The 15,330-nt window shown below is 35.8% G+C and overlaps 1 protein-coding gene across 1 annotated transcript; it reads left to right on the top strand.

Annotated features, from left to right (window-relative positions):
* Positions 1-9,178: 9,178 nt before the first annotated feature.
* LOC111472692 (protein NRT1/ PTR FAMILY 4.4-like) lies at positions 9,179-15,083 on the top strand. The gene is made up of 5 exons (XM_023118302.1): positions 9,179-9,363; positions 9,453-9,670; positions 11,290-11,736; positions 12,974-13,083; positions 14,224-15,083. Exons 1-5 carry the CDS (start codon positions 9,243-9,245, stop codon positions 15,014-15,016), a joined length of 1,689 nt encoding a protein of 562 aa, XP_022974070.1. The 5' UTR covers positions 9,179-9,242; the 3' UTR covers positions 15,017-15,083.
* The last annotated feature ends 247 nt before the right edge of the window (positions 15,084-15,330 follow it).

Genomic DNA, 15,330 nt, shown 5'->3' with positions numbered 1-15,330 from the left:
GTATTAATAGGTTTGCTAGAGTGGTAGATTGGCTTCCAAGGCTCTCTCACTTTATCAAGGTCACACCATATTGCAATTAAAATATTTTATAGTATTTTCATTTTTGTTATATCTCACCTCTTTAAACTAATTATTTTTATTATTTATTTAATTTGGTGATCTATCTTTATATTTTTTTTTTACTTTAACCAATTCTCAAGAAATATTGAAATTTAGCTAACAAATATTGGTATTTATTGGTATTTAGCTGACAAATATTGGTATTTAGCTGTCTTTAATTTTATGACAATCTTAAACTCGGTATTTAGCTCTGTCTTTAATTTTATGACAATCTTAAATTCGGTATTTAGCTGTCTTTAGTTTTATGACAATGTTAACTATGTTAATATGTTACCATTTTCGCTTGTTATCTATTTTATGACAATCTTAAACTCGGTATTTAGCTGTCTTTAGTTTTATGACAATGTTAACTATGTTAATATGTTACCATTTTCGCTTGTTGTCTATTTTATGGCAATCTTAAACTCGATATTTAGCTGTCTTTAGTTTTATGACAATATTAACAATGTTAATATGTTACCATTTTCGCTTGTTGTCTATTTTATGACAATCTTAAACTCGGTATTTAGCTGTCTTTAGTTTTATGACAATGTTAACGATGTTAATATGTTACCATTTTTGCTTGTTGTCTTTTATATAGATCTCTTCATATTTGCTTGTGAACTTTTAATATATTTTATCTAAGATTGTATCCGAATAGTTATAAATTGTGGATAAATAAAACTAAAAAAAAATTTGACAACTCAAAAACCCAACAAAAAAAATAGAGGGTAACCCAACCAGAACTTTTGAGTTGGGATAAAAAAATCTCTGAATCGAGCTACTCAGACCATGTACACCCAACCATTCTACCTAGGTTCAAGCCAAGGGCTAGATGAGGCCTATCTCAAGAGAGGGGTAGCTATTGTAGATGGATTTAGCCAAGTGGGCTTAACTAGAAATCCAAGTCGATAATGGAGGGTAGCCCAAGCAAATTTGATTGTGAAAGCCTAGTAGGTAGCCCATTTGGGAGACTACCTCACAAGGGGTCAACCAAAGCCCAATTGGGGTTGCTCTAAAGCCACGGAGGTCGACTTTGTTGGATGTGGCCATCGAAAAAAAATCGATATAAGTGAAGCAGAAAGAACTATTTGAGGTGAGAGGTGTTGGATGATGAAAGTCCCACATCGGCTAATTTAGGGAATGATCATGGGTTTATAAGTGAGGAATACTAACTCCATTGGTTTGAGGCCTTTTGGGAAGCCCAAAGCAAAGCCATGAGAGTTTATGCTCAAAGTGGACAATATCATACCATTGTGGAGAGTCGTGTTCCTCTAACAAGAGGTTCTATGAACCGAAGATGAAGCACTATACTTTTCAATCCTTTTTGTTGTTTTGAATAAAACATACATCTGAAAAACTATAAGTAAAATCGACTTTGGAAAGTTATAATATTAATGAATATAACTTGGTCGGTAGTGCATAAGAGTGTAACTCTGGAGTGACTTACCAAAAATTACAACTTTCATCGATTCCACCCGATCAACTAGGTAATATTTTCATAAAATGGGTCTTAATTAGGAAACTTTTCATATGATAATGAACATTTTAATAGGCTATAAATTATTGTAGGTTATCAAATGATATCAATCTTCCACATAATTGGTATATCAGATGCACCAATCATGAAAATATTGACAATTTTACATAAGATAACTTTGTTGACTGCACTTTTTTAATCAAACAAAAATTGATGGCCCTCATAAAAGCCTAGCTAGCTAGGTATCTATTGTTTAAAACTTTTACACCCATTGAAAGAATCAAGTCTAGATTTCACTAGTTGAAACAAATATTATATGCCCATTTTAGAAACATGATAAAGTTTTCTTTGAATGAGTTAAAAAAAATATAATGTTGTAGGCACAATTTTAACATACTTTATTGGGTAAATTATTTACCCGTTGTTTTCATCATTTCGGTCCATTTTTGTGAGATCCTACTTGAGTTGGAGAAGAGAACGAAGCATTCTTTATAAGGGTCTGAAAATCTCTCTCTAGTAGATGCGTTTTGAAAAACCTTGAGGGAAAACTCGGAAAAAAAATCCCAAAGAGAATAATATCTGCTAGTGGTGGACTTGGGTCGTTACAGATGGTATCATAGCGATGTGCCAATGAGAAGATTTAGCCTTGAAGGGGGTAGACAAGAAGCGGTTTGCCAACAAGGACACTAAACCCCTAAAAGGGAGTAGCTTGGGGATTCCCACGTTAATTGGAGAAGAAAACGAGTGCAAGTGAGGACACTGAGCCCTGAAAGGGAGTGGATTGGGGGTCCCACATTGATTGGAGAAGGAAACGAGTTGGGCCCCAAAGAGAGATGGATTGTGAAATCCCAAATCGGTTGAGGAGGAGAATGAAGCATTTTTTATTAGGGGTGGAATGAAAATCTCTCCCTAACAAATGCGTTTTAAGAACATTAAGGCGAATCTCGAAAATGAAAGCATAAAGATGACAATATCTACTAGGTATAGGCTCGAGTAAAATCAGAATTATAAAATACAAATGATACTCAAAGAAAAGATGGGAAGGGACGTCAGGGGAAGACAAAGAAGGTTTGGATGAAGTGAGAATGAGAATTATAAAGTTGTCTCGTGATGAATGTGGCTAATCTCTTAACAAATGAGACAAGTATAGTGGATTTCATGCAAGTGTTAATGAACGGATATGAGAACATAATCTAGGTAGTTCTTAGACATTTGTTATGCAGCTATCTTTCTCAAGAGATTCATACAAAATGTAGTAGTAAAGAATATATCATAAGAACGGTTTTAGTAATGACCAAGGATAAAGTTAAAGTCGATTCTTAATAACAATAAAAAAAATAGGTAGAATAATAAAAATAGGGAGGTAGAGTGTTGTTACTTGAATAAGAACGGTCGTGACGAGATATTGTAGAGAAATCCGAGGGAAAATCACAAAAAGGAGGTGTATGATCAATTAGTTTGTGGTCACAAAAAGTATTTCTCGACGTGTCTTTAAATTTTTCAGATCCAAGTTTCACGTTCGTTCAAATCCGACGCTCAACTTGCGACAGTGGGGGGGGGACATTTAATCAATTTTGTCTTCCATTACGGTTTACCATAGGTACCATAGTTGACCTTTATTATAGGTAAATATCTTTTATATAGGTAAATATCTTGTATTATATTTAGTCTTCTATTACGGTTTATCATAGATATCATATTTTCCCTTGCATTATAGGCAAATATCTTGTATCCATTTATTACTCTTTTTTCATTTTTTTTTTGTAATTTGATTCTATAAATGATTACAAATAGAGAATTTCACTGCCTTTCAGGTGGGGTGGTTTCAACAAATATTCTCAAAGCTGATTAAAAGAATATTGGCTAAAGGTTTTGTTGATGCGTTACAGACAAGTAAGAAAGTACAATTTGAAACCACTAGCTGAGGTATATATATGGTTTCTGCCAGATATATTTCTCCAGGCATCAGGATCCATATCCCAACAATCTACTGTAGACTGATACAGTCAACCAATAATTTCATTCTCAATCTTGCACCATTCCAATTGAGATTTTGCACCATCTCAATGTTCCAACATCAACACATTTTGTCAACATGTTTGTTAGATTCTTTACACCCTTTATCTTCTCCAAACAAATCACCATCTTTAACTAACGTCCCAAGTAAAATGGTATCTCTTTCTGTGTTTTGTCTTTGAATGATAGACTGAGTTTCTCACCAACTGCATGACACTCTAACTATCTACCTGAAGAATCTTCTCACGCTACGTCTTGCCTAATTCTGCTAGATAGTCTGTCATCATCTCCTTTCCAGCTTCAACTATTACCACGTACTCAACCTCAGTAGATGAAATAACAATGCATTTCTGAAGCCTAAACATTTCATCATCCATGGCTTGCTACCACTTAGTTGTATCCTTCAACTGTAGGGTTTCATCAAAGAGCTTTGGTTCCCCTTCATTAGTCGTCAACATATAGTGTAAAGAAGGTACACACCTATCTGGTACCCTGATAACTCTGGATGATCTTTTCAACACCTGCTTAGATGCCACTTGCTCCACCTCTGGTTCCTAAGCAACAGTCTCAAGAGTTTCTTGAGTATCTACTACAACATCACTAATGGAATCTTTCAGCAACTCAACCTTAACTCCCACTTGTTTCGTGGTCTTGGAACCTTTCTTCTTTTTGTCCTTGTACAAGACGTTTTCATCTATCAAAGGTCACATCACAATATCTCAGGATTTTTCTATTCTTGTCATCCCAAAACTTGTACTCGAACATGCCAGAATCATAGCCTATGAGATAGCACTTCACAGGCTCAACGTCAAGCTTGTCACCCTACTTTAGATCAACACGAACATATGCAGTACAACCAAAAGTTCTCAAGTTAGAGTACTTGAGTTCTTTTCCTGTCCATACTTCTTTTAGAAACTTGAACTCCAAGGGTACTAATGGTCCTCTATTGATCAAGTAGACTGTTGTATTTACAACATTAGCCCAGAATGTCTTTGGCAATCAAGAATGAATTTTCATACTCTTTGCTCACTCATTCAATGTTCTTTTCATTCTTTCAACGAGAATTGTCCTCATTAATTGAATTCAATGTTCTGTTCATACTCTTTTCCATTGTTAGACCACATGCATTTGATCTTCAATGTTCTGCTAAAATCATTGATGAAGGTGACATAGAACTTTGATACTTCAAGTGATGGAACTAAAGATGGTCCCCAAACGTCTATATGGACCATATCCAGTGGCACTTTCTTCAATTCTCTGGCGGTCTTTGTGAAGCTAACTCGTTTCTATTTGCTCATAATGCAATTCTCACAAGAACTCATATCAACAGATTTCAGACATTCCAAAACTCTTTTCGCAGCCAACATCTTCATTCCTTTGACCTTCATATGTCCATGTGTATTGTGTCATAGACTTGAATTTGAAGCACTCTCAGCAACAACAATCTTGTTCATACACCCTGCAGTAGTGTATAAGGATCCAAATTTTGTGTCACGTGCTACCACCATAGCACCCTTCAGAATCTTCCATGAACTCTTCCCAAACTCTATTGCATAACCTGTGCTATCCAGCTAACCAATAGATGAGTTCTTATTGAGACCAGAAATATATATGACATCCTTCAATGTCCATTGATTTTCTACTGGAATTTTTATGTAGACATCCTCTTTTCCTTCAATCTCCAAATCTTTATTGTCGGCAAGATACACCTTCTCAAAATTTTCAGACTTAAAATTTCGAAACAGCTCTTTATTTGGAGATGAATGAAAAGATGCACCTAAATCCAAAATTCAGGATTCAATTGGACTGTCTATGTTGAGGTTTAGAGCATCCCCAATGTCTTCTGATGAATTTACCGAATCATCGTCATCCTCTAATTTGTGATTCTACTTAGTCTTTGTACAATCTACTTGAAAGTGACCTTTTTCTCCACAACTTCAATACTTTGCGTTTAGTTTGTTTAGAGATTTTCTCCGATTTTTTGATTTTGATCACCCATTGTTTGAGCCTTTCGATTTGCTTCTTCCTCTTTGGTCAACACTGAGAGCACCACCAGATGAATCCCCAATTTCTCGTCTATGAATACTTTCGCTGAGAACTACATCACAAATTTCATCAAACTTCAGCTTCTCAGATCCTCGGGAACTGTAATCGTGGCAACAACAGTGTCCCATGACTCGGGTAAAGATGACATCAAAATCAGTGCCTTAATTTCATCTTTGAAATGAATTTCCACCGAACTCAGTTGACTTACAATCATATTGAATTCGTTTATATGATCATGAATAGATCCACCTTCAGATATTTGTAGATTGAACAATCTCCGCATCAAATACACCTTGTTCATAGCCGACGATTTCTTGTACATATTCGACAGTGCCTTGAACAAATTTAACGTTGTCTTCTCCTTGATGATGTTAAACACCACTTTTCTAAATAGTGTCAACCGAATCAACCCCAAGGCTTGTCGATCCTTGAGCTTCCACCACTCCATAGTTATGGTATCTGGCTTCACCCCCAACAGGAGTTCGTGAAGATCTTTCTAGTATAGATAAACTTTAATATGCATCTTCTAGAAACTGAAATTTGATCCATCAAACTTTTCAATTCCAATCTTTAAACTTTCTATCTTCACAGATCGTGGTGAATTTCGCCTAGCTCTGATACCAGTTGTTAGGATCGCACAACAACGCACACACTCGATCAAGATGAACACAAAAAATAGGAGAGAGAAAAATTAAGGAGGAATATTGGCTAAAGGTTTTATTGATGATTTCAGGTTTCAGGCATGTATAACAACACTGAATACAAAGAAGGAAGAAAGTACATTTTGAAACCACCACCTAATCGAGTATATATATGGTTTCCGTTTACTAAATATAGGTTTAACAGATTTAACCATTTACAAGATATAATCTACCACATATATCTCTACCAAATCTTTATCGAATATCTACTATATATATCTCTACCTTGTTTTTTTTACGGTATACGGATTAGTCTCCATATCCCAACAAAAGTCTTTCTATCATCTCCTAAATTATCAAGATATTAACTAAATTGGAATGAAAAACAAAAATAAAAAGAGATTCCCTCGGATCTAATCTAAAATTCTCAAATATATCAATATTGTAATAGTCAAAGACCACCGTGAGCAGATATTGTTCGTTTCGACAGGTTACGTATCGCCGCCAGTCTCACGTTTTTGTTAGGGAGAGGTTTTCACGCTCTCGTAAGGAATTTTTTATTTCCCTCTCCAACCTAGGTGGGATCTCACAATCCACCCTTCTTGGGGGCCAACGTGCTCGCTAGCACATCATCCGGTGCCTGACTTTGTTATCATTTGTAACAGACCAAGCCCATTGCTAGTAAATATTGTCCACTTTAGCCTGTTATGTATCACTGTCAGCCTCACGATTTTAGAACACGTCTATTAGGGAGAGCTTTCCACACCCTTTCAAGGAATGATTCATTCCCTTCTCCAACTGATGTGGGAGCCTCACGATTTTAGAACACGTCTATTAGGGAGAGCTTTCCACACCCTTTCAAGGAATGATTCATTCCCTTCTCCAACTGATGTGGGATCTCACAAGCCCACCCCTTTGGGGGTCCAACATCTTCGCTGGCACACCGTTCGGTGTCTGGCTCTAATACCATTTATAATAACCCAAACCCATCACTAGTAGATATTGTCCACTTTGGCCCGTTACGTCGTCGTCCATTAGCCTTACAATTTTAAAACACGTCTGTTAGAAAGATGTTTCCACACCTTTATAAGAAATAGTATGTTTTCCTTTCCATGCGGGATCACTAGATTTCTTTTCTTTTCTTTTCTATTCGAATCAAGGATAAACAAACAAACCAATTAGAAGCTTTAGATCATGAAATTATGCAAATAACATTGGCCTTTCCCAAGCTCTTCGTAGTGTGAAAGCAGCTTGTCCATTTGCTCACTTTCAAACCATTAACTCACTAATTAATTCCTCATTTTCTATTAAACCCATTAACTATTAGATAAGCAAAGAAAGATGATAAATATTATAATAGACATGTGGTGATTAAAGTTTTCAAAGCTTTGAGATTTGGGGATTGGAAAAAACACAAAACCCCTTTTTCTTTTTTAATTCTTAAAACAAACAATTAAGGTTGCTCTTAGTAAGTGCTCCACACTTGATGGCTATGTGGGCTATGCCCACCAAATGGGATATCAAATGCCATTTTATAGAGTTGCTATCAGCTGCTGGGATCTTCATTTTTATCACATACATTAGAGCTATATTGATTTGAAAGTGCATGGCTTTAGCTAATGGCTCCAGAGTCACCCACCATCTAAATTGAATTTAACTAAACGTTAAAGTATTGTCTACTTTTGTAAGTGATAAACGCATATCAAAAAGTAGAAATAAATCCAATTAAGGTTAAATAAACCCGTAGTTTCTAATCGGTCTATAAACTTTTTAAAAAATGGTGTGAAATTAGAGTAATTTTATGTTCATAGTGAGAATATTTGTTAAAACTAGTTAAATTAAATGATCGTGAAAGTTCCCTATTTATAATAATTTATAGGGTTAAATAAATTACAAAGAAAATAGAAAGAGCAATAAATGGATATGCAATATTAGCGTATGATCCAAGGTCAAATATGATACCTATGCTAAACTGTAATGGAAGACTATATTAGCATATGATAAGGGGTCAAAATGATACATATGTAAACCATAATTCAAGACTAAATATCCTCAACACATAGGTCCCATGGTTTACCATTTAGTTTAAGCTTAGAAACGACCCTTCGAAACTAGCCTATCAAATAGCCCATAATAATAGAATCAATATGTCACTCAAGCATTAAATAGTATAATAAACAAATACGAGTTTATTAGATACAAAATTAAAAGTCAAATATTTGTTAAATGAAAATCTCACTTCTAATCGTCAAAACTACAAAATCGAAAAAAAAAAAAATCAAGTACACAAAAAAAACTTCACGAAGTGTGAAAAAAAAAAAAATATTACAATCACTTAGAATTTTTACCGATCTCAAATACATAAAACATTCTTCCAAACTTTATACCTTGCTCGAGAAAAAGCAGATGCTCTGGTAGGTAGGAACAAAGTCACTTTCGATGTTCGATGCTCCTTCGAATTGTATCAAAAAATTCCCTGGAACAAAATGGTTTGAAATGATGGTTTATTACATGTTTTGGTGGCATGAATAGGACAAGCATTCGAATGATCCAGAACAGCCGGCCTGAGGGTTACCCACTATTGTTCTTTTTTCGAGTAGAGCTAGCTTGTTTATAATGGGATGATTTGAAAACAAACTTAAAATTTCTTTATAGCATTTGGAGCTCATCAAGTTCTTCTAATATTTTTCTAAAAACCCTTACACTAAGAACTAGAGACAAAGGTGGTAGCTAAGAAATAAGAACAAGCCATCAACTTCTAATGCTTTGACTTAGCTTTATTTCTTGATTGAATTATGGGCCCATTTTCTACTCCACTACGGCCACTAGTCGAGCCATTCACCGCTATAAATACAAAGCAATAATCCCAAAGCCTTTGTATAGCGTAGGAGGATTCACTAATTAGTGCTTCAAAATCACTATCTTTCTTTAATTTTTTGACCTTTTGGGTAACAATATAAATGGGAGATTCTTTGGAGAAGACAAAATCCATATTGTCTGTGGATACTTGTGTTGATTGGAGAGGCCGACCTTGTAACTCCAACAAACATGGTGGAATGGGAGCTGCTGCCTTTGTTCTTGGTCTGTTCTTACTTAATTTGTCTTCGAAACATAGTACTTTTTGTCCTGTTTTTAAAGAGTTCTTTTATGCTTTGTTTTTGGTCGATCAGGACTTCAAGCATTTGAGATGATGGCTATAGCAGCTGTTGGGAATAATCTCATAACTTATGTTTATAGTGAGATGCATTTCCCTCTCTCTAAAGCTGCAAATGTTGTCACCAACTTTGTTGGAACTGTTTTCTTGTTGTCTCTCCTTGGTGGCTTCTTGTCCGATTCTTATCTTGGTAGCTTTCGAACTATGCTCATCTTTGGCTTCATCGAACTCTCTGTAAGTACTGATCTTTTCAATTTTTCGTTCTTTTTGTTATTTAGTTGAATTCAAATGTTTTCTTCGATGATTATCAAAAAATTAAGAAGAAATAAGCTTAAATTTCGAAATCAATCAACTAAAAGCAAAATCATTATCCAAACATGGGTCCAACTCATGAATGGATATACCTATCAAAAAATCTAATCTTGAATTTCAATAAGTTTTTTTTATCGAGGAATCTGAACTTTTGATACATTAGTAGAAAACATGTATTTATGTTACCGTTTTTTAATAAAAAAATTTATGGTTGGATGAAAGTCTTACATCTTTATTAATGGACAATACCATATGATTCTCGAGAGTCGGGTTTATTTAACTATCTCTATTCTAACTTATTCCTTTCCAAAGTACATAAGTGAGCTTAAATCTTTTTATTAATTATGTTTTCTCGAAAATAAAAAAATAAAAAAAAAAAAAAACCCAAATAGGGTAGGTTAGTACCATCCATTATTATAATAGTTTGCCATGGACTAATTAGTGGGACGAAATCATGTATTTTATGACTTTTTAAACGTGGTGGATTATTATGTTTTTAATAAATAAGTGGATCTTACTAAAATTTTGCACAAAAGTGATGAAATGTCCTTATAGAAATTAAAAGTATTATACAATTGTACGGTGTAGGACTAACTCAAGTTAGTTAAGTTTTTGACATGTGTGATCTGAGGTCGAGGAGAACAAAACATTACTTATAAAAATGTGAAAACCTCTTACTAATAGACGCGTTTTAAAACCTTGAGGAAAAAGCTCAGAAGGAAAAGCCAAAAGAGTCGGCTAGCGGTGGATTTGAACTATTACAAATAGTATTAGAGCCAAACACCGAATGATGTGCGAGCGAGAATGCTAGGCCCCCAAGGAGGATGGATTGTGAAATCTCACATCGATTAGAGAGAAGAACGAAACATTGCTAGTAAGGGTCTGAAAACCTCTCCCTACTTGTAGCTTCTTAAAACTTTAAGGAAAAACCCAAAAAAGACAATATCTGTTAACGGTGGGCTTGAGCCATTACAAATGGTATCAAAACCAAACATCGAGCGGTGTGCTAGTGAGGATGCTGGCCCCCAAAAGGGTTAGATTGTGAGATCTCATATCAGTTGGAGAGGAGAATGAAACATTGTTTATAAGGGCGTGAAAACCTCTCTCTACCAGACACGCTTTAAAACCTTGAGGGAAAACTCGAAAAAGAAAGCTAAAAAAGAACCATATCTATTAGTGGTGGGCTTGAAATATTACAAATGGTATCAGAGCCAGACACTGGGCGGTGTGCCAACGAGAACACTAGACCCTTAAGAAGGTAAATTGTGAAATCTCACATCGGTTGGAGAGGAAAACGAAACATTGCTTATAAGAGTGTGAAAACCTCTTCATACCATAAAACTTTAAAGAAAAACCCAAAAAGTACAATATCTAGCTGTGAGCTTAGACTGTTACACGATAAGAACAATGTACACTACAATAGTATGATATTATCTATGTTGAGCATAACCATTCATGAATTAGTTTACACTAATGGAGATTACGTCTCTTAATTAGCTAATACAGGACTCCAAATGAGCTTAACGTGGCGATTGGTGCAGGGATTTACAGTTCTAACAGTGCAAGCCCATTATCCAGGGCTAAGGCCAGCAGCATGCGAGATGGGGAGAAGTGGGGAGGGAGATGAGTGCGAGGAGGCGAAAGGGTACAAGGCATTGATGTTCTTCTCAGCACTGTATTTGGTGGCGTTAGGAAGTGGATGCTTAAAACCAAATATAATATCACATGGGGCAGACCAATTCCAAAAGCAAGACCCTACACAGTTCAAAAAGCTATCCACTTTCTTCAACTGTGCATACTTTGCGTTCTGCACAGGCGAGCTCATTGCCTTGACTCTCCTTGTTTGGGTCCAAACCCACTCTGGCATGGACCTTGGCTTTGGTGTCTCCACCGCCGCCATGCTTCTTGCCTTGATCTCCTTGCTCTCTGGCACTTCCTTTTTCAGAAACAACCCTCCTCGTGGCAGCATCTTCACCCCAATTGCTCAAGTAATTTTTCATTATTCCTCTTTCTTATCATCTTAACTCGGGTTCCTTTGGTTAGGTAAAGTTTCGGTTTTAAAATCAGATACGTAGGGATATTAATATTGTTGGATGAAACTCACACATCGGCTAATTTAGGGAATGGTCATTGATTTATAATCAAGAAATACTCTCTTCATTTGAGATCCATGATTCCTAATATGATATTAGAGTCATGTTCTAAACTTAGTTATGTTAATAGAATCCAATCCACATCCTCAAATGTCGAACAAATGACTCCAAAAGAAAAAGGAGTCGAGACTCTTCGAAGGTATAGTAAAAAATGATGAAGACTCCAAAAGAAAAAGGAGTAAAGCCTCGATTAAGGAGAGGCGTACTTTGTTTGAGGGAAGGTGTTGGATGAAAGTCTCACACAACTAATTTAGAGAATGATCATGAGTTTATAATCAAGTAATACTCTCTTTATTGGTATTAGGTCTCTTGGGGAAGTCCAAAGCAAAGTCACGAGAGCTTATGTTCAAAGTGGATAATATCATACCATTGTGGAGAGTCGTGTTCATCTAACACATATGACTTGAGAACTCAATCAATTCGGACTATCTAACCCTAATCATAAAGGTTGAGTTGGGTTAAATTTGTTTTCAATTTGAGTTGAGTTAAACTTTTAGAAAATCAACCATTTGGGTTCGCGAGTTGATTTTTTTTATTGGGTCAACCCAACTAACCTAAAAAGAGGGTTATATAACTCAATCCACTCATATTACCTTATTATGAAAATTAAGAATATTTGACGTTTATAACTAAGGTTAGTGATGTGTTGTGTCATTTTTGTTATTAATGTAACATGTAGGGTAACCCTACTTAACCTGACTTGAAAATAAAGGGTTTGGCTGTGAACTCTATTCGGGTTATTTGGATGTGAGATCCCATATCGATTTGAGAGAGAAACGAGTGTCAGCGAGTATGTTGGACCCTGAGGGGAGATGGATTGTGAAATCTCAAATCGGTTAGAGAGGGGAACGAAACATTTTTTTATAAAAGTGAGAAATCTCTCTCTACCAGATGCGTTTTAAAAACATTGAGGGAAAGAAAAGAAAAGTTTAAGAAGGACAACATCTGCTAGCGATGAGATACTTGTCATTTACCTATGTGTCATCGAGTTTGGAGATTAGCGGAGATTTAAACTCTTTTCACTTTTTAAAATTGTTTGATTATTTTTATTTTTTATTTTGTATATATTAAGGTGTTTGTAGCTGCATTCACGAAGAGGAAGCAAATATGTCCTTCCAATTCAGAGATGCTTCATGGAAGTCATAATGGCGTCGTCAAACTCCTCCACACCGACAACTTCAGGTCTGTCATGTCCTGTCGGAATCAATTTATTTCCTTTTTCGTTTTATTTTTTTATTTGTTTGGAAAAAAAAAAACATTTTTCCCTATTTATTTAAAAAAAAAAAAACATTTTTTAACTTTGTTCAAACGTACCCTTCAAAATTTTAAAAAGTTAAAAAGTTAAAAAGTACCCTATTGAAAATTTAAAAATATTACTAGACATTTATAAAATAATTCAAAAAAATTCTCATAAAAAAAAAGTTTTCACTTTTTTAATTAAAAAATAAATAAATATAATTAAGTCTCTTTTTAAATTAAAATATTTTATAACTATAAATTTAAAAGTGTTAATTCAGGAAATGATCATAAGTTTATAACGAAAGAATACCATCTTCATTAGCACGAAACTTTTTGGGGAAGTCTAAAACAAACCCATGAGAGTTTATGCTCAGAGTGGATAATATCTTACCATTATGGAGAGTCTGTATTCATCTAACCCTAAACTTAGTCATGTCAATAGAATCCTCAAATATCGAACAAAGTATTGTGAGCCTCGAAGACATAGTCAAAAAATGACTAAATACTCCAAAAGAAAAGGAGTCGAACCTCGATTAAGGGGAGACGTACTTTGTTTGAGGGGGGTGTTAGATGAAAGTCCACATCGGCTAATTTAGGGAATACTCAGTTTATAATCAAAGAATACTATCTCCATTAGCCTTTTGGGGAAGCCCAAACAAAGCCACAAGAGCTTTTGCTTAGAGTGGACAATATCATACCATTATGGAGAGTCGTGTTCATCTAACCCTAAACTTAGTTATGTCAATAGAATTCTCAAATGTCGAACAAAGTATTGTGAGCCTCCAAGGCATAGTCAAAAAATGACTAAGACTCCAAAAGAAAAGGAGTCGAGCCTCCCGCCTCGAAGGCATAGTCAAAAAATGACTATGATTCTAAAAGAAAAGGAGTCGAGGCTCGATTAAGGGGAAGACGTACTTTGTTTGAGGGGAGGTGTTGGATGAAAGTCTCACATCGACTAATTTAGAAAATGATCATTTTGGGGAAACCCAAAGCAAAAATATGAAAGTTTATGTTCAAAGTGGACAATATCATACCATTGTGAAGAGTCGTGTTCATCTAACATTTCTTACTTTAACGTTACAGATTCCTCGACAAGGCTTGCATAAAAAGCGAAGAAACGAGAGCGGGAACGAGAGAAGAAAGTCCATGGAAGCTTTGCACGGTAACACAAGTAGAACAAGTAAAAATAATTCTATCAGTAGTCCCCATATTTGCATGCACCATAATCTTCAACACCATCTTAGCTCAACTCCAAACCTTCTCAGTCCAACAAGGAGCTTCCATGAACACAACCCTAACCAACTCCTTCCAAATCCCCCCTGCTTCCCTCCAATCCATCCCATATCTCATCCTCATCTTCCTCGTTCCTCTCTACGAGACAGCCTTCGTCCCCCTCGCCCGCCGTCTCACCGCCACTGACTCCGGCATCACCCCACTCCAACGCGTCGGCACCGGCCTCTTCGTTGCCACATTCTCCATGGTCTCCGCCGCATTAGTCGAGCAAAAGCGTCGACACTCCTCCAACCTCTCAATCCTTTGGATCGCACCGCAATTCGTCATTTTCGGCATCTCCGAGCTCTTCACCGCGGTCGGGCTGGTTGAGTTTTTCTACAAGCAATCTGTGGAAGGGATGCAGTCGTTTTTAACTGCCATGACTTATTGTTCCTACTCGTTTGGGTTCTATTTGAGCTCTTTGTTGGTGTCGGTTGTTAATAAGGTTAGTCGTGGGGAGTCGGGTGGTGGGTGGCTTAGCCATAATGACCTTAACAAAGACAGATTGGACCTGTTTTATTGGCTGCTGGCGGGTCTTAGCCTTGTCAATTTCTTTAACTATCTCTTTTGGGCTAATAGATATTCTCAGCTTGTGGCGCCTTGAAACAAGCTTAGTTTTGTTTGTAATACCCAATTAGTATGAGTTTTTAGTGTGTAACTTTTTGATATGGTATATCTTTTAGTGGCTAAAACATAATGAGTAGAATCTACTTATTATTGAATGAATAAATCAATAAAAATTGAAAATGAGTTGAAATTAATAATTATATTATAAGCTTTGGTGGCTTGCTTTTGGTTTCTCTAAAAGTACTCGTATCGATGGAGATGTATTTCTTACTTATAAATTTATGATCCTTCTCTAAATTAGTCAATGTCGGTCCCAATAATCTTCTTGAATTTGGGTTGGATTAGATTTTA

This window comes from Cucurbita maxima, unplaced genomic scaffold (assembly GCF_002738345.1).
Source record: "Cucurbita maxima cultivar Rimu unplaced genomic scaffold, Cmax_1.0 Cma_Scf00084, whole genome shotgun sequence".
In the NCBI taxonomy this organism is placed as follows: domain Eukaryota; kingdom Viridiplantae; phylum Streptophyta; class Magnoliopsida; order Cucurbitales; family Cucurbitaceae; genus Cucurbita; species Cucurbita maxima.
Note: the sequence above shows the minus strand (reverse complement) of the source record. Positions and strands in the feature narration are given on the sequence as shown.

Excerpts from the sequence above, each read along its gene's own strand:
- LOC111472692 (XM_023118302.1), top strand. The coding sequence starts at position 9,243 with ATGGGAGATTCTTTGGAGAAGACAAAATCCATATTGTCTGTGGATACT. Across the intron at positions 9,364-9,452 it reads AGCTGCTGCCTTTGTTCTTG|GACTTCAAGCATTTGAGATG; the intron begins GTCTGTTCTTAC and ends TTGGTCGATCAG. Across the intron at positions 9,671-11,289 it reads TTGGCTTCATCGAACTCTCT|GGATTTACAGTTCTAACAGT; the intron begins GTAAGTACTGAT and ends CGATTGGTGCAG.